This window comes from Cnephaeus nilssonii (assembly GCF_951640355.1).
Source record: "Cnephaeus nilssonii genome assembly, chromosome: 8".
Lineage (NCBI taxonomy): Eukaryota > Metazoa > Chordata > Mammalia > Chiroptera > Vespertilionidae > Cnephaeus > Cnephaeus nilssonii.
In genome coordinates, this window is record NC_137079.1 from 38,761,168 (window position 1) to 38,779,280 (window position 18,113).

The 18,113-nt window shown below is 38.7% G+C and overlaps 1 protein-coding gene across 3 annotated transcripts in view; it reads left to right on the forward strand.

Annotated features, from left to right (window-relative positions):
- Positions 1-18,113, forward strand: part of NALCN (sodium leak channel, non-selective) — a gene marked incomplete at both ends in the record, with an annotated part of 271,462 nt that overhangs the window by 218,016 nt on the left and 35,333 nt on the right. For all 3 annotated transcript variants that reach the window (XM_079779627.1, XM_079779625.1, XM_079779626.1), the window contains 8 exons: positions 1,808-1,899; positions 1,988-2,110; positions 4,384-4,440; positions 4,680-4,800; positions 4,897-5,028; positions 5,990-6,157; positions 7,851-7,955; positions 13,413-13,519. In XM_079779627.1, the coding sequence (XP_079635753.1) occupies positions 1,808-1,899; positions 1,988-2,110; positions 4,384-4,440; positions 4,680-4,800; positions 4,897-5,028; positions 5,990-6,157; positions 7,851-7,955; positions 13,413-13,519 (905 nt within the window). The remainder of the gene's footprint in view (positions 1-1,807; positions 1,900-1,987; positions 2,111-4,383; positions 4,441-4,679; positions 4,801-4,896; positions 5,029-5,989; positions 6,158-7,850; positions 7,956-13,412; positions 13,520-18,113) is intronic.

Consider the following 18,113-nt stretch of genomic DNA (forward strand, 5'->3'; position numbering starts at 1 on the left):
TTTGACTGAAATTAAAGACATTCAAAGCACATTATAGGAATGATTCACATTATTAACTTTGAGTATTTACTAAATTCCAAATCTCTAGACTCTAGATCCCAAGCCCATCATTTCAGAGCTTTACATACTGGGAAATAAAATTTAATTTCTAAAAGAATTTTTATGTCAAAGATTGCATAACATTACCCAATAATTTATTTGCTTTTAGACCCTAGGCCATTCATTTTTTTATTCACTGACCCAATTATGTATCAAGTGTTCATTATATGTATGCAGATCCTGTTCTCAATGATGAGGACTAGAGGGGAAGCAAGACATCATGTCTGCCTTGCAGGCACTTACAGTCTAGTGAAAGAGAGGATAAGCAAGTAAACAAATATATAATAATTTCTGGGTGATTGTTATTCCTTTTTTCAGTGCTGTGACAGGTTGACTTTGCATAAAGAAAAATAAAATAGTGTGAAGGAATGGAAGGTGGAGATTTGGGGGCAAGTAATGTTAGAGAATGGTCAGTGTACACTCCTCCACGTGGGCCCAGAGCCCCAGATGAGACACCTGATATAGCCATTACGAAGGTACATGGTTCTGATTAGTGCAAACATCTGTTATCACCATGATTTTTTAAGCCAGAATGCTGTCTGATATGATCCAGTGTATTGTCAACATGGAAGTATGATTGGATCCAACATAAGACCTGTATACTGAAATTTATGATCAACCATAGTGCATGGAGAAAATTTCTAGGTGAAAATTCAGAGAGGCAATACTATTCTGAGGACTTTCCTTTCATGGATTTCAATAGAAATGCACAGTACATTCCAAAATCAAATTAGAACATGGCTTTGAAAATACATGTTTAAATATATACAACAAAAGGCTCTGTTTGAATTATCTCAATTGTAGACGTTTATATCTTCTTCAAAGATATTTTGTTATATTTTCTACATAGATATAAAACAAAAACCCACCTCCTGTCTTCTCCATAGCAAAAGGTCAGGGGAATTCTGCTTATTATAAGAAATTTGTCCTCCATACTAGAAGCAATTTACATAGAGAGTTTCATCTTTTTCACTTGTTAGAATAATAGAAGAGAAAAACAATTCAATGTAGGCACTACTGTCTATAAAATGTTATCAAGTTATTTGAGCAATGGCTCTACATCTCCCACAGAGTGAAAATCAGTCAATGTGCTTCATGATCTGCTCCCCAAACACACAACCCTCTGGTCTCGTCTCCAACTCTGTTGCTTGCTTTCCACCCACATTGGCATCCTGGCTTTTCCATATGCAGACCCTTTCACTCCCCAGGAAGAATTCATTTCTGCAAAAATCCAGTGGCCTACATCCTTCTAGTATTTACTCAAATAACAGCTTCTTATTGAGGCCTGCTCTGGCCTGTTTATTTAAACTTGGAGGCTTCTAGCATGCTTTATTCCCCTTTGTTTTTTACCAAAATGCTAAATCTTTTCTAACATTCTTATTTGTTTTGATCTAATTTTGGTTTGTCTCCCTGATTATTAGAACATTAGCCCCACAAGACCAGGGTCTGTCTTGTCATATTTAGACTTTTTGTTTGTGTGTTTGTTTTGCCATTTTGCCATATTACCAGCACTGGAACAGTACCTGGCACATAATTGGTTCTCAAAAGTTTTTATTGAAAAAAATGATTTGGAGTAAAAAACACCCTTGCTAAGATGACCATGGCCATTAAAAGATATATAAAATAAAGATATTTATAAAATGATCATTTTGGGGTAGTCTTGAAAAATATCATCCATTTTGATATACTCCTTTTAATTTATTTCTAGCATTCCAATACAGTGAGATACAGGAATGCACAAAGAGAAGACAGTGAAATAAAGATGATCCAAGAAAAAAAGGAGCAAGCAGAAATGAAAAGGTACAGGGTGCTACACTGTTCCTTGTTTCCTGCTTTGGAACAGCAAACATTCCCTTAACCTTACTTTCCCATCAATGTCCCCTTCAAGGAAAGTGCAAGAAGAGGAGCTGCGAGAGAACCACCCGTACTTCGATAAGCCACTGTTCATAGTAGGACGGGAGCACAGGTTCAGAAACTTCTGCCGGGTGGTGGTCCGGGCACGCTTCAACGCGTAAGTACACTCAGTTTCAGCCAGGTGTTTGGCCTGGATCGTACAAACAGCAGGTGGGGTTGTCATGCCAGGGAGAAGGAACGTGTAATCCTAATGGGGTCACAAAATAAGCTGTGGGCTAATTAATCATGCTGCTCCTATTTGCTGAGCGGCCAACCCGGTGGAAAACAAACAAAGGTTGCCAGTAGTTTACATTTATATAAAACTCACGTTTAGAAAGCACTTAGCCATTTTTATCTGTTCATTTTTAACTGCTGCCCAACACGTTCGTATCGGTGTTCTTGACTCCACATGTATTATGAACACTGAAGCCAAGGGTGACTGAACGACAAGGCGAAGGCAATTGCGTCCATCTTCTTTCCCGTTTGTAATTCCTTTATGATCAAAATACCCCAATCTGTTTCTTCTAGAATAATGTAAAGTAAAAAGAAAGTTGACTAGTGTTTCCATTATCAACTGTTTCAAGAAGAAAACGCACTGGCCAGTGTCTCCATTCCTACCCACATGGAAGAAATGGTCGAGAGGCTGTCAGTGTGCTCAACCTGGAGGCCGCTGCGTTTGTGATGACTCAAGCCGTTGTTAGCAGGCAGCCAGTGGGTGACATGGAATTTTTATCATGCATAACTTTAAGTAATTATCCTGAAGGCATTAAAAGTCCTGGAGGAAGTACGAATACTTGCCCATCTATAGCTGGAATTTCTCTGATGCTATCATTTAAGTAAATTGACCTCCTGTGTTGATCATCAGTAGCATATGATACTCACTATCTGTTATGAGCTGAATTGTGTCCACCCCAAAAAATATTCATGTGTTGAAGTGCTAATCCCCAGTACCCTCAGAATGTAACCAAGATAGGGACTTTTAAAAGAAGTAATTAAATTAAAATGAGGTCATTAGAGTGGGGTCTAACCCAAAATGACTAGTATCCTTATATGAGAAGGACATTTGGACACAGCCACGTATAGAGGGGAAACTACATGAAGACACAAAGAGAAGATGGCCAGCCACAAGCCAAGGAGAGGGAACTGAGACAGAGCCTTCTCTCAGCTGTCATAAGGAACCAACCCTACTGACACCTTGAACTTCTAGCCTCCAGAGCTGAGAAAATGAGCTTCTTTTGTTTAAGCCACTCAGTTTGTGGTACTTTGTTATAGCAGCCATATGAAACTAATACACTGTCATAACATTCAGGACTGGAGGAGACCTCAACAATCATTTGGTGTTGTTTGTGTATCTCCTCCTCCAACAGAGGATGACTCTTAGGTCAGCAGAGATTAAGAGCTTTGCCAAGGACACCAGCTAGTGCATGGTCCTCTCTGACAGCCAGTTCTTTCTGCTGTTCTAGAAAAATCTTCACAGTTTCAAATAACTGAGTAATAATCATTAAAAACTCCCCTGAGTTTTCACAAAGTAAAGGAAAAAGTTGGCAATTTTAAATTGATTTGATGAGTTCCAAAGTGGGTTTTTCATCTGGAATGATCCTGTTGGCTGCCTTCATGTTAACATCTAATTATTAACTCTCCACTCCATTTAGTGCCATGTAATTCTCTTGTCAGCAATGCAGCTGATATGGACCAAAGATGACTTTGTTGTAATTGGGAGTACATATACAGACACTATTAGGGGCTTCACTGAAGATTGTGTCCCAAAAAAAGTAAAAGTTAGAGATTCCCTCCCTGAGAAATTCTATATTTCATTACTCCACAAGATCGCAGTTAAATACAGGGTGAAGGACTCTGTTGAATTTAGAGATATTTAATTAAATAATTATGAGGAATATCTTCAAACTGCTAAGGCAAAGATTTTTACTGCATGTTTTTAAAGAAAAGTCAAAATTTAATTCTGTAAAATCCATGTCAGAAATTGTTGAATGGAATCATCAACTCTAAAATTAAATATTTTGAGAAATATAAAACTTTACTTTCATACGTATTAGCTGCAAGCTCTTCTAATTTTTTTTCATCTAATGTTCTCTGTCTCCCAAAGTCACATACAGTTAACATCTATAATAATAAAAGCGTAATATGCAAATCGACAGAATGGCCAAACAGCGGAATGACTGTCCAGATGACCTTCCAGACAAAGCCAAGGCGGCTGCGAGGGTCTACCCTTGCATGAATTTCATGCATCGGGCCTCTAGTATATTATAATGGATATTTTATAAAGGGTAAAAAAGAGATTTTAGGTAGATGAGATATTTCTAAATTCTATGCTGCCAAGTTATAACACCATTGCTATATTGCAGAAGTTTATACGTTTATTCTCTCTTACAGATCCAAAACAGATCCTGTCACAGGAGCTGTGAAAAATACAAAGTACCATCAACTTTAGTAAGCTTTACAAATTCTGTTTTCCATGCACATTTGAAGTTTCTGTGTACTATTTTATGATGCATAAAAATATTAAAAATGCCCTTTGTTTTCCTGCTATGTTGTGCCATGAAATAGACAATTGATGATTCATAAAAATGTACCAGTCACATTATTAGAATCACAGCAGTGACTTTTCTGGCTTTTAGCCGCCTTTACTGGATCGTGTGTGTTCCTCAGTTCTGTTTGGTCTTTGGCAGTGACTTGTTGGGATTGGTGACTTACCTGGACTGGGTCATGATCATCGTAACCATCTGCTCCTGCATTTCCATGATGTTCGAATCTCCTTTCCGAAGAGTCATGCATGCACCTACTTTGCAGGTACCTCTGCTGAATCTTAACCCACAGCTCCGAGGAAAGACACTGACCTGCAGCTTTTCCGTTCATTGTGATCAAACTGCCTTTTGCTCATTTCAGATTGCTGAGTATGTATTTGTGATATTCATGAGCATTGAGCTTAACCTGAAGATTATGGCAGATGGCTTATTTTTCACTCCAACTGCTGTCATCAGGGACTTTGGTGGAGTAATGGACATATTTATATATCTTGTAAGTCTTCGATTATTCCCTAAATGTAAAATATAATGGATTTGTAAACGCTCCTGCTTTTCTTGGTACAAGAGTGAGATATGTGAGTCACAAAGTTTAGATACCAAAACTGAGTTTTTAAGTACTAGTAAGTCCATTATAGCTGAATAAGAGGCATGCATATAAAAATCTAAATGGAAAGCATTAAAAAGTTTCATGGATATGGTTGGAACTACATCATCCACTTTCATGTATGCATAAGACATGCATTAATAAGGTCTAAGATAGCAAAACTAGTTTGCCCCCCACAATTCTTGTAGCTCTGATACTAAAAAAAAATAAAAATCTACATCATGTAATTGATTGATGAGCCACCTTACTACTAAAAACAAACTAAAGTGATGGTGGTTGGGCCTTTCTCCCAATTCTAAGGCACAAAATATCTGGCTTGGAAAGACCATTCAACTGTTTGGTTAAACTAATTTGAGAAACCATAGGAAACAACTCAACGAAATTTCTTTTTTTTCTCTCTTTATGTCCAAAAAGGTATAAAATCAATGTCTTTTTCAGCACAGCAAGGAGAACTGTGACCTTAAAGTGCAACATGTTTAGGTAGTTAATAAAATAGTATTAGGTCATGAGTGAGGTTTAGTCCCTTTGATCAAAGGAATTTCAATCTTGCTGACATGAGTGGAGCCTCCAGTGAGTCAGTAAGGGAAGGGGCAGAGTGCACTGCTGCACACCCGTGGTGGCATCCCGTTTCATTCCTGCATGTGCCTGATGACTTTGCTTTAGGGTGGCTTGGGTCTAGATTGGGTTCATAGTTTAGAGTGAAGAGACTGCATAGTCACCGGGTGAATGTGTGTCCCATATATCACATGGAGTCTCTCCTAAGGGATAGTTGTAGTCAGTTGGCTCTCAGAAAATGTACACAGTGGAGGATAAATTGTATAAATTTAAGAGATGATTTTTTCCCCTCTAGGTGAGCTTGATATTTCTTTGTTGGATGCCTCAAAATGTGCCTGCTGAATCAGGAGCTCAGCTCCTCATGGTGCTTCGGTGCCTCAGGCCGCTGCGGATATTCAAACTGGTGCCACAGATGAGGAAAGTGGTTCGAGAGCTTTTCAGTGGCTTCAAGGAAATTTTTTTGGTATGTTACAATTACCTTCACTCCCAGTGCACAGAGTCCACCTCTGTAATGTAGCTAACGAGAGGATAAAGTAAGTCTTGCTTGTCAAGGTGAAGTCTACAATTTTAGTTTTTGGTCAGAAGATTATAAAAGCACTAACAATGCACAATACACATTCAGAAACTTTACCCCCAAATGCTTCTGCCTTATTAATATATTTCATTCAGCAAACATTTTTTTCCTAAGCTAAAGAGAAGCTCTCTGGAAATGACAATGAAAGGAGAATCCAAAGACAGTATTTGCTGACACTTCTATTCCTAACTGTTGGCCTAATTTCTACTCCGGGTTTTAGTTTCCCCATCTGGAAATTAAGGTTAAAAAGATTCAACACCATCTACTTCACAAAATGATATTAGGAACTAACACATTTGGGTTCATAATATCATTTAATATGTCACTTAAAGCATATAGCAATAGAATTTATCTCTGATCTCTAGAATGTTAACATAAAACAACCCACAAAAAAGAAACAAACAAATATACCCTCCTCTAAGTAACCTAAATGTACAGTAATGAATACTTCCAAATGTGATTGAGAGGAAAAACATTCTTTTTACTTTGTAAATATTGATTTAGGGTCTTTTAAGAGCAGGACTGCAGATAAAATCATGAGTAAGAGGCTCATTGCTCACAATCTGTTACAGAAGAAGTGATCAAAGGATTCTTATTATTACTGATGAGTTCTGCTTGTGCATGGAAAACATGAATGAATTCCCATAAGCCTATTTCATATCTTGCTTTCTAGAAACATACCTATGGTAAGAGAGCAGCTTTAGTTGCATTTGATCCTAAGGTATTTTACAGACAGGTTGGGCTATTACTATAGGCATGGAGTTGCTAACACTTTTTTAAATATGTGTTTAAAATTCCATATTTTCTTTGTCACAAAGCCATAAAATGTTGGCTTTCACATAGTTAGAATGGAAGAAAAACAGAATATCACCTGATGGCTAATGTGGCATATCTTTGACCCATAATAGATTTTAGAAGAGAATCTATATGTGCCTTTCTCCTGGTGATGTTTCTGTGCAATTTTAGTATACTAAAGGTATATTTTAGGTTATTCAACCAGTACAGATCAATATTGTGCTTAGTATTTTACCCTTTGCCACTTTTCTCTTCGGAGACCAAAGTAGCCATCCAGCAGAGGGAGCCTGAGCCAGTTAACAGATTTGTGTGTTTTTTTAGACTGAATACTTGAATCCTGTGAGTAGCACATTCACATGCCCTCATGCTCACAAGAAAGCAAAGCCACTGCCCCTCTAATTTATGTTCTGCTAATAGAGATATGAATCCATTTTGAGAAAATGGGGAAATACAATTATTTAAACATGTTTCTTTGTTCCATTCAATAAAATAGATCAGAGTGTTGACTAAAATCAGAAAAGTCTAAGTCATATCAACATACCTTAGCCCATTTTCTTGCATGAAAGTTGTATGTTTTCTGAAAATTCAAAACCTCTTGTTAATTTTCTTCTTTTAACATTCCAGTAAGGCTAATTAAATGACCTGTGCTGGAGAAGTTAAAAAATATCAAAAGATCATGAATTTCATACAAATGGTATCAGAAAAGTCCCATTCATATTGCTCTTCAAACCAAATGTACTGTTTAAAGTTTTACTGAGAGATTTGATATCTCACCAATTTCTTTCAGGTCTCCATTCTTTTGTTGACATTAATGCTTGTTTTTGCAAGCTTTGGAGTTCAGCTTTTTGCTGGAAAACTGGCAAAGTGCAATGACCCCAACATTATTAGAAGGGTAAGATGCTCCTTTCTATCTTTTGGAATAAAAATTAAGGTCGTTTATCATCCCTTGGTAAGCATGCGCTGAGGCGACTTTGACAGCCCCCTGACAAAGCTCTTAAGAATTCTCTTCCCATGAACTCCTTTGGCTTAAAACATGTAGTATGTCTTTTCCGGCTAACAAAACTCTGTAAGGTTAAAAGCACATTTTAGGGAATTCTACTCTTCCCTCCTATTCCAGTGTCAATCTACTATTGTCATCTTCTGTAGAGTCACCCAAGAGTCCAAATGTTGAACTCTTTTGAGTCTTCCTGAACTTAATCCTGCCTCTGTTGTCACTTGAGACTCATGTCAACAAACAGCCTCCCCACCCCAAAGTACGAAAGGCAAAGTCTGACTGTCACATCCCCTGTATAATACTTCTCCACTCCAGCATTCTCCCCATTAGGAAGTCAAGGCCTTGCATTAGCTCTTATTTGCCCAGAATTAAGACGACTAACAAAGACCCAAGCTTGGAATACTTTGCTAATGCTTCTTCCTTTAGTCATTGTCAGTAAGAGAAGGCTAATGGCTGGAACAACCCCAATATTTCCGTAATGGAACATAATGAAATGAATATATTGCATCTTGGGTAAATTGGAGAGCTCTCCTCCAAATGACCTTTCTGGCATTCAAGTTCCTTCTGTTTTGTGTCCCCACCCTTTGCTGTTTTCAAGTCTTCTCCATTTAGCTGGCTCATATGAACAAAGAACCATCTCTATCTAAGAAGTCAGAGCTTAGAAGCAGCACACCTCACTTCAATCCATGTTCCACCGGGAAGAGCATAGCCTCACCAGACTGGAAGGAGGACTGCAATATGTAGCTTAGTGGTGTCTCCTGTGGGGAAAAAGGGACAGATTTTGGTTAATAATTGCCAATCTCTGTTACACTAACCAGTGCCTCAATCTTTTAGGATTCTTCCCAAAATTATGAGTAGACTAATGAAGTGAACCAACTACTGCAAATGTATAAACTAGCAAAAGTATGGCCCTAACCGGTTTGGCTCAGTGGATAGAGTGTCGGTCTGCAGACTGAAGTGTCTCAGGTTCTATTCTGGTCAAGGGCATGTACCTTGATTGTGGGCACATCCCCAGTAGGAAGTGTGCAGGAGGCGACTGATCGATGTTTCTCTCTCATCGTTGTTTCTAACTCTCTATCCCTCTCCCTTCCTCTCTGTAAAAAAATCAATAAAATATATTAAAAAAAAACAACTAGAAAAAGTATGTACTCATTCATACAGGTAAAATAATGCCCCGAGACCATTAAAATGCATGTTTCCGAAGGATTAATAGAGTTGAATTACAATACATATTTCCAGCAATTATGATTATCTAATATAGAGTTTATATCAGTTTGAAAAGTCTTCTAATTATAAAAATTATGTTTGGGCTTCTAATTATAAAAATTATTAGCCGTCTAATTGGAATAAAATACAGATAACATCTTTGTGCAGTCAATATTCATTATCGAGTATATTTATAATGAGGATTTCAGGAAGCGGCAGGGCAGAAGAGACATACTTAAGTTGGGCAGACCTTATGTTGTTGCACAAGGCACACCTAAGTCACTGCTTCCTTTAGCTGCCCTCCACAGAGGGTAAACCTGAGAAGGAATAACAAGGAACCTGATATAAATGTCATGGTGTACCAAATTAGCTAATGAAGGAAATCATGCGGAACTGATTCATTAGTCCATAAGCTTGCATAAGGAAAGTAGGATTATTTTAAATCCACACTGAATAGAGGCCAAAAAGAGTATAACAACATTTCAGAATGAAGCCTACTGGGAACCTTGATGACTCAGTATATTAATAATAGCCTGAGTGCAGAGTGATTTTATGTTATCTACTCATCCCCAACCCAAGCTGAAGATTGATGCTTACTTGGATAGGAGACAGAGAGCACACAGTGGACGGATAAACACACAGATATCATGATGCATTTATCCTTTTCTCGGAGCAATGAGGCATCAGCAGTGGGCTCATAAAGAAAGCCTAAGAACACGTAGCCGTCATCGAGAGCAGAATGATAGAAAGGAAATTGGCGTAGTGAGATGTGGTCTGTGTCCTTACATTGGGACAGGTTTTTTCCTAGTCCTGATATAGGAGGCCAAGGCCAAGGAGACCAGGTGGAGGAAAGGAACTGCAGCTCTACCTTGGAACTTTAGTCTATCTTTCTAAAAGAAGGGGAAGGGGAAACTAGATACCCCAATATTTGGATCACATAGCTAATGTTTAAAGATAACAAAGCTTAGAGCTGTTAGTGCTGTGTTTTCCAGTTGAGAGAATGGCTTATTTTCTTGATGTCTGTCTGAGCACTTCCTCCCTCAGTTCCTTTTTCTTAAAACTTGACAGCAGAAATGTTGACACCACTTTAGGTAGAAATATGGAGCCCAGAACTTAGTCACCAAAGCCCTGTAAACAAATTCTGAGAATACCTTTTGACGTTTAGTTATTAAATATCAGTTACGTACAAAGCACCATGATTGGTGAAATGAGGGCTGGAAAAATGTTTAAGTCACTGCCCCTGCTTTGCAGCATTTTCTGTCCAACTAGAATGTGTGTTTCATGTGTAATCCATGTAACATAAAGTCATAATTTAAAAGAGTACATGAGAAGTGAAAGTAATGTGCAGTCTTTCAAGTATGGGAAGTAGTGCTTCCACGTGGGGCGCTGTGCTGAGAAGGCTTTAAGGAGAGAGAGGATTCTAGCAGGAAAGACTCCTCCAAGCAGAGGAGGCAGAATGTAGGTATGGTGACTTGTTCTGATCACTTAATTCCTCCGAACCTATTTGCTCCTGTATAGCACTTCTCACACAGTGATATTATAAAGATTAAATTAGTTAATTTATGTAAAGAACCTAACCTACCCATTCACTTCCCTCCCATGCCAAAATGAACTGAAAAACAGGCCAGAAATGTACTTTAGGAAGAGATCCTCAGAGACCTAGAATGCCAGTCTAAGGGGGTCGGAATTTCCTTGATGAGAAATGAGAAGTCATCAAAGGTTTATAGGCAGAGGAATCAGGCAATTGTTGGTGCTTGCAAAGTGCAGGTATTGTCCTGAGAACTATCATTGTTACCCACATTCTACTGAGTAGGAAAACAGATGTACGAAGGTTCAATGACTTGTCCAAGGTTGCCCCCCAATACGTGGGGAAGCTGAGATCCATGTCCGGGCAGCCTAACCAGGACAATAGGCTGCCTCACCCAAACCAAAGGTGAGCTCTGGTGGGCTCAGAAAAACAAATGGGAGGAGGCAGTAACGGAGCCTCGATATGATGCACCTCAGCACAGCCATTTGAAATAACGTTGTAGATGAATATGCATGAGAAGATAATTGGAATATATTTTAACTGAAAAAGTGAGCTATGAAAGAATAAACACTGTACAAACTTATATACGCATGGGAAAAAAAGACTGAAAAGATACACACTAAAATGTCAATTATGTTTGTCTTTGGGTAGTAATAGGTAAGTTTGTCTATGCTTTATAAGTTAAAGATATTTTTTTTTGTGTAAGCTTTTTATTTTAAAGAATTTTGTTGGTAATCTAAACATGTGTAATGTTGGCATTACACTAGTTGAAATAAGAATGGAGATGTGGGCCATATGAATAGGGAAAAGATAGAAGCAACACTGAGATCTTGATGTGGAGGTGTTGACAGGATGCTGGTCCACAGACAGAAATAGGGAAGTCAGGAGATACAGGTTTTAAGGTTGAAGGTGACCTTAAACAGGTTAAAATTTGAAGTTCTGTTGAAATATTAAAGTGTATGCACTTTGAACCCAGAAAGGAGATTTAGGTTCAAATATGACCATTGTATTCAAAGGAGTAAAGATAACAAAAGGAAGAATAAAAACAGAAAATGAGTCAAAAACTTCTTACTAATGTTTTCTTTTTTAAATCCATTTTATACAGTGTTATTGTGATATAATTCCTATATCACACAATTTACCCACTTCAAGTGTACAATTCAATAGTTTTTAGCATATTCAGAGTTGTACCATCACCACAGTGAGTTTTAGAACATTTTTATTATTTCATAAAGAAACATGGTTTCTTTTAAATATTGCCTCTATGGCCTGTTTTTCAGTTCATTTTGGCATGGGAGGTAAGTGAATGGGTGGCTTAGGTTCTTTACATAAATTAACTAATTTAATCCCTCTGACACCTCCATCCCTAAAAACCACTACTTGATGTATCTATAGAGTTCCATGTTTTGGACTTTTATATGAATGGAATCATGTCATCTGCAGTCTTTGGTGGCTAGTTTTTTAAACTTAGCATAATATTTTTAAGGTTCATTCATGTTGTAGCATCTATCAGTATTTCATTCCTTTCTATGGCTGAAAATATTCAATTGTGTGACTATACCACATTTTATTTAGGTATTTGTCTATTGATGGACATGTGGATTTTTTCCGCCTTTTGACTATTAGAAATAATGCTATCTATATATATAAAAGCCTAAGCGACCAGCCAACCAGCCGGTAACTGTGATGCACAATGACCACCAGGGGGCAGATGCTCAATGCACAGGCATGGAGACATGGAACAGATTGATGAATCTCAGAGGGAGGGGGAAGGGGGAGGGCAGGGAGAGATTAACCAAAGATCTTATATGCATACTAGAGGCCCGGTGCACAGATTCATGCACTGGTGGGGTCCCTTGGCCTGGCCTGCAGGAATTGAGCCAAAACCAGCTCTCTGACATCCCCCGAGGGGTCTCAGATTGCAAGAGTGCACAGGCCAGGCTGAGGGACCCCACTGGTGCACGAATTCATGCACTGGGCCTCTAGTTTATAATAATAGTGATATAAGCATTCATGTATAACATTTGGTGTGTGTGTATTTTGTTGTTATTGTTGTTGTTGTTTCATTTCTCTCGAATAGATAGATACCTATAAGTACAATTTCTAGATTTTAGGTAACCCTTTGTTTGGGCATTTGAGAAACTGCCACACTATTTTCTAAAATGGCTGCACCATTTTGCATTCCCACCAGCAGTGTATGAAGGTTTTAGTATAAGGATTTCAATTCTGCAAATCTTTGTCAAAGCTTGTTGTTAATTGTTTTAATTATAGCCTTCTGAGCAGGTGTTAGTGGTATCTCACTGTGGTTTTGATTTTCATTTACTTGATGGCTAATGATACTGAGCATCTTTCCACGTGCTCACTGGCCATTTATACATCTTCCTTGGAGGAATGTTTAATCATATATCTTGCCCATTTACTAATGTTTTCAGCATCAACTTTCACCACTCATCTCTGCAGTCTTTGTTACTATTTGGGGTTAGCTGTCCATATCACTTTTATCAAACAAAGATCTTTGACTCTGTGTAAAATGTATTTCTTATCTTTTATCTTTTCTGAGTTCCTCTTCTGACCAAGTTTCCTCCTTCATCTCTCTCTCTCTCTTTTTTTTTCTATTTTAGGAAGATTGCAATGGCATATTCAGAATTAATGTAAGTGTGTCCAAGAACCTAAATTTAAAATTAAGACCTGGAGAGAAAAAACCTGGATTTTGGGTGCCCCGTGTTTGGTAAGATACCAGAAAAAAAATCCCTGAGAATGCTATATTTGTCAGCATAAGGTTTTAAATCAGTATAATATGGTATGAAACTAAGAGTAACTCTGATAGAGATGTGAAAGTGCTTCCAAGGAAAAGCACTGAATTACAACAGGATATAAAATTACCGTAAATATGAGAGCAAGTGGTATCCTGAGTCCCACATTGCTTCATGAAACTAGTTAAATATCACTGCAGTATTTTTCCAGTATTTTAAAAGTTTGTATCTGGATTCACATGGTTTCAAAATTTGTGAGATTAAATTTTTTTCAACCAAATTTTTAGTCAACTTTTAATTTAATTTTTAAAATTAATTTTAAATTTTAATCAAATTAAAACTAAACTCACCTGAATGTATATCTTTAAGGGCAGATCTGATGTCCTCATTGTGGTTCTGAAGAAGCCTACCTAAATCATAAAGCTATTTCAATTTCAAAGCCCATTGATAGTGAAGGATTTTCATCATTGAAGCTCTAGATAGGAATAATCAATAACACTATTTATCTTTCTTTGAAAATGAGTTTTCAAAACATTTACATCAAAGATGGAAGAACCTAGTACCTTCTTTCTCATCCATTTTACTGATGACCATGAATGAAATATCTCAGCCTGGTTCAATGGATGAACTAAGTGTTCTATCAACTGCATTTTTCCTTTGTGTTTTTTTTCTTTCATTTTACCTTTTAGAATAATCAGTGAAGAACAGCAACTACTTTGCTTTCGTCACAATAGACTAAACGTCAAACTCTTTAAAAGGAATAGCATTTCACTGATTTGTACCCCTAGGACTTATAGTTACAGCTTTGGTATTTCTCTAAAATTAAATTCACTTTTATAAACAATGAAATGCAGTCTATATTGGGTTGTTTTGTTTTTATTTAAAAATAAATTGATTTTGGATTTGTGGATTCATCAACATATATATTATACTAGAGGCCCGGTGCATGAAAATTCATGCACTGGAGGGGGGTCCCTCAGCCTGGCTTGCCCCCTCTCACAGTCCAGGAGCCCTCAGGGGTGGGAGGCAACCCAGCAATCTGGGGAAGGCGGTGCCCCCATCACACCTCTGCTGCTGCCACTACCGGCAGTGCAAGCCTCAGCCGGCCACGGTTACCTGAGCCTCGGGAGGCCCTCGGTGGCTGGGCAGCCACCATCTGAGGCTTGCCTGCACCTCGGGCATCAGCTGGGCAGCCACCATCCCAGGCTTGCCTGCGCCTCGGGCCAGCCCTGGGCGGCTGTGCAGGCAACATCTGAGGTTTGCCTGTGCCTTGGGCCGACCCTGGGCAGCTGAGAGGGCTGAAGGGACTGTAGAACTCTGGAGGCAGGTGCACAGAGTGGCTGGGCCCACCCCCAGGGCCCAGCCGAGTGCCTGTCGCCCCAGTGGGGCTGAAGGGACTGGGCGCCGCCATCTTGAGGCTGTGGGCACCGCCATCTTTGTGAAGGTGTGACGGTCAATTAGTATATTCCCTCTTTATTAGATAGGATATATATATATATATATATATATATATATATATATATATATATATCCATCCATAAGACTATCTTTATCCCAGTGCTAACTAGAAAATCAGTCTCATTTACATTAAAATAAGAAATTAAGGAAGCATAAAACATTTTTTGTGAGGTGAAAACTAATTATTATACCATAAATAATTTATTTAAATCAGTACATCAAATGGGATTTTTTTTTTCCTACTGTTTTGGAATTTTGGCTAAAGCCTCAAAGCTGAGGTTAATAGGAGATAAATTATTATAGGCAATCCCAGCAAAACTTACTAAAATTTATCCGCCTCCATTACCCAGGTCATGCAAAACAAAACACTGCACTCATACATGACCTCATGAAGTCGATAAACTCAGTAGAGTGTTTGACATCTCTCCTCCCTTTATTATGGAATAAGGTGCTTCCCACCTCAGCCAAGTCAAGTACCCAGGAGGGCTAGTTGATATCACAGATTGGCAAGGCTTTGTGGTCAAGCAGCTCTTCACTATCTGGCAGGGCAGGGTTATCTGATGTTCCCAGAGGTCCAAGTCATCACTTCTTAGGCTGCCTAATCTGAACTGTCCTGTGGATCCCTACTGCAAAGGGCTAAGTGCTGGGGAGCAGGTCCCCTATTAGAAGAGGCTGTTCATGTGTTTCCAGGAGTGGGAGCTGAAAATCACCTACAGACTACCTTCACAGCAGGAATGGCACAGTGGGGCATCCTCAATTAGGAGTGTTTTAAAGTATAAAGTGTTCTAATAGAAAATTGGAGGTATGGTAAGGCCAATAGATCAAGATACAATCAATTACCATTGAAAGGATAGCTAGTTGCTCATAGCTCCCAAGAGGAAGGGCCAAGCCATACCACAGAACCACAGAGGGAAGCACTAGGGCTGGTCACAAGGCAGAAGGAAAGACGCGTTTTCTGGTTTCGCTGGGAAAGAAGGTGAGGCAGGGAAGTCAGGCTTAGGATTGGCTAGTTTGATCATTTCAGTGGGCTCTGGGGCATTGGGACTGCCCTCTTGATCTGGTACCTGGCCCTGGCATGATTAGGGCAGGTATATAGTGGCCCGGAGTGTGAAAGCCTAATAACGGAGGAGGTTGAGGGTATGGACTCTTGGCTGACTAGTTTGTATTTGAAAAGCACACCCTAGAAAGGACTCCTCCCAAGGTTGGGAAGAGGGTGATGACGGAGGCAGGATGACTCGGATGTTTTATCAGGTTGTCCAAAACAAAGTGTGTCCTGCACATGTATGTAGGGCAGATGGTAAAGCGTCACGTTTACAGAAGCTAGAAATATGGTTAATATACAGAGTTTCTGAGGAACACACAAATGCACAACATAAAGAATAACAGCTGCTGTGACAAGAGCACCAATGGCCAGAGTTCAGGAGCATAAAATACACAGCCTCTCACTCCATTTCTCTAACTCCAGTCTTACAAGAACCAGATGGCAACCTGAAGAGGAGGAGTGAACGCTCTTCTTCCCTCCTCAAACCACTGAACAGGCTGAGCTGCTGAGGTTGGGATCCTTGCACAAGGTTAAGACAGCCAAGGTTGGATGTAAAACATAGTGGACTTTTTAGGATGAGACTGATCTAAAAAGCGTTGACATCTCCCCAAGATGTCAGGAAGGGAGCTAGGACATACTATAAAGCAGTATTGGGAGAAAAGTAAAGTTTTTTTCCAGTTGTGCCCTGTTATTCAACTTTGTTTCATAAAATCATCTACCTATGATTTTTAGAGTCAGAGTTAATTGAAATGTAATGTCTTATGTAACTTATTAGGGGTTTCAAGTTCAATGACACTTTAAAAGCTTAAATGGATAAAGAGGTATCATTTGAACATCATCACAATAGCTTTTGTCCATTTGTTCGGAAAATTGTGACTTGGATTAATTTTAGGGACACGGAAATCTTCCATCAAATAAATGTTAGCTGTAACCAGCTAATTTTTACGTTTTCCTTCTTTAATAAGCTCACCAAGAATTAGCAGCTGAAAATTTTGTAATTTTATATTGGCTAATTTAGGATCAAGAAAATAACTTTTATCTGGGAATTGGCCTAGAGGAATACTTTGATAATTATAATTAGGACATCAATATGCACTATCTAATTCAAGAGATGGTCTGGTTTCTGTATTTTCTCTTCAGATGAATACATCCATTTCCTTTGGAACCACTCAGACTTGATGAGATAAAAATTACCTTGCTAAAAAAGATTAAACATACCATATGTTTAAATATTGTGTGTTTTATTTTCATCAGAAGTCTTTGATATAGCAAACTATAATTTATGAGAGAAAAATCAACCAAGTACTCAGTTTCATAATAAGTGCATTTATTGAGTGCTTACTATTCACCAGGTATTATGGTGTCACTGGGGACAAGCTATGGCCCCTGACCCCCAGGAGCTTGAAGTCTAGTGGAGAACAGAAAAGGAAATTATAAGTATTTTACTATAATATGCTAAGGGCTTTGGTGCTACATAAGTAAGCCCCTAAGCTCACTTGAAGCTCACCTGAAAGCTTACCTCTAGGTAATTTTATGTTACACTGTCATACAGTCTAGGCAGAAGATCAAATTTTTGTAGAACCCGTATGGCATAAACAATTTGGGAACGTTCTTTAAGAAAAAGAATATAAAACTACCTTATTCTTATAAGTTTAATAAAAACATGGGGCCATGTGAACTCACTGCTGGGCCCCTTCCAGAATATTGGAAGATACCTGTCCAGGGAAAGGCCGGAGGTGTAAGTTCCTGTAGCTTCCTGGTATATTGGCCAGGATAGGATACAGTAGGCAAAGGGTGCAGTGGCACACACAGGAGAGGCACCGTACCCAACGATAACCGGACCAGGGCAAAGGACCCAGAGGAGAAGACACTCAGTTAACTTTTGAAGGACGAATAGGCATTAGGCTGCTGAAAAGAGGAAGAGTCATGGGCAGGTGCTTGGGAGGGGCTCGGCGGAGGTAAGGTGTTGCAAACTGAGGAAACCCAAATTGCTATTGCCAAAGTGCCAGGCAAAATAAATAAATAAATAAATAAATAAATAAATAAATAAATAAATAAATCAGTGTATT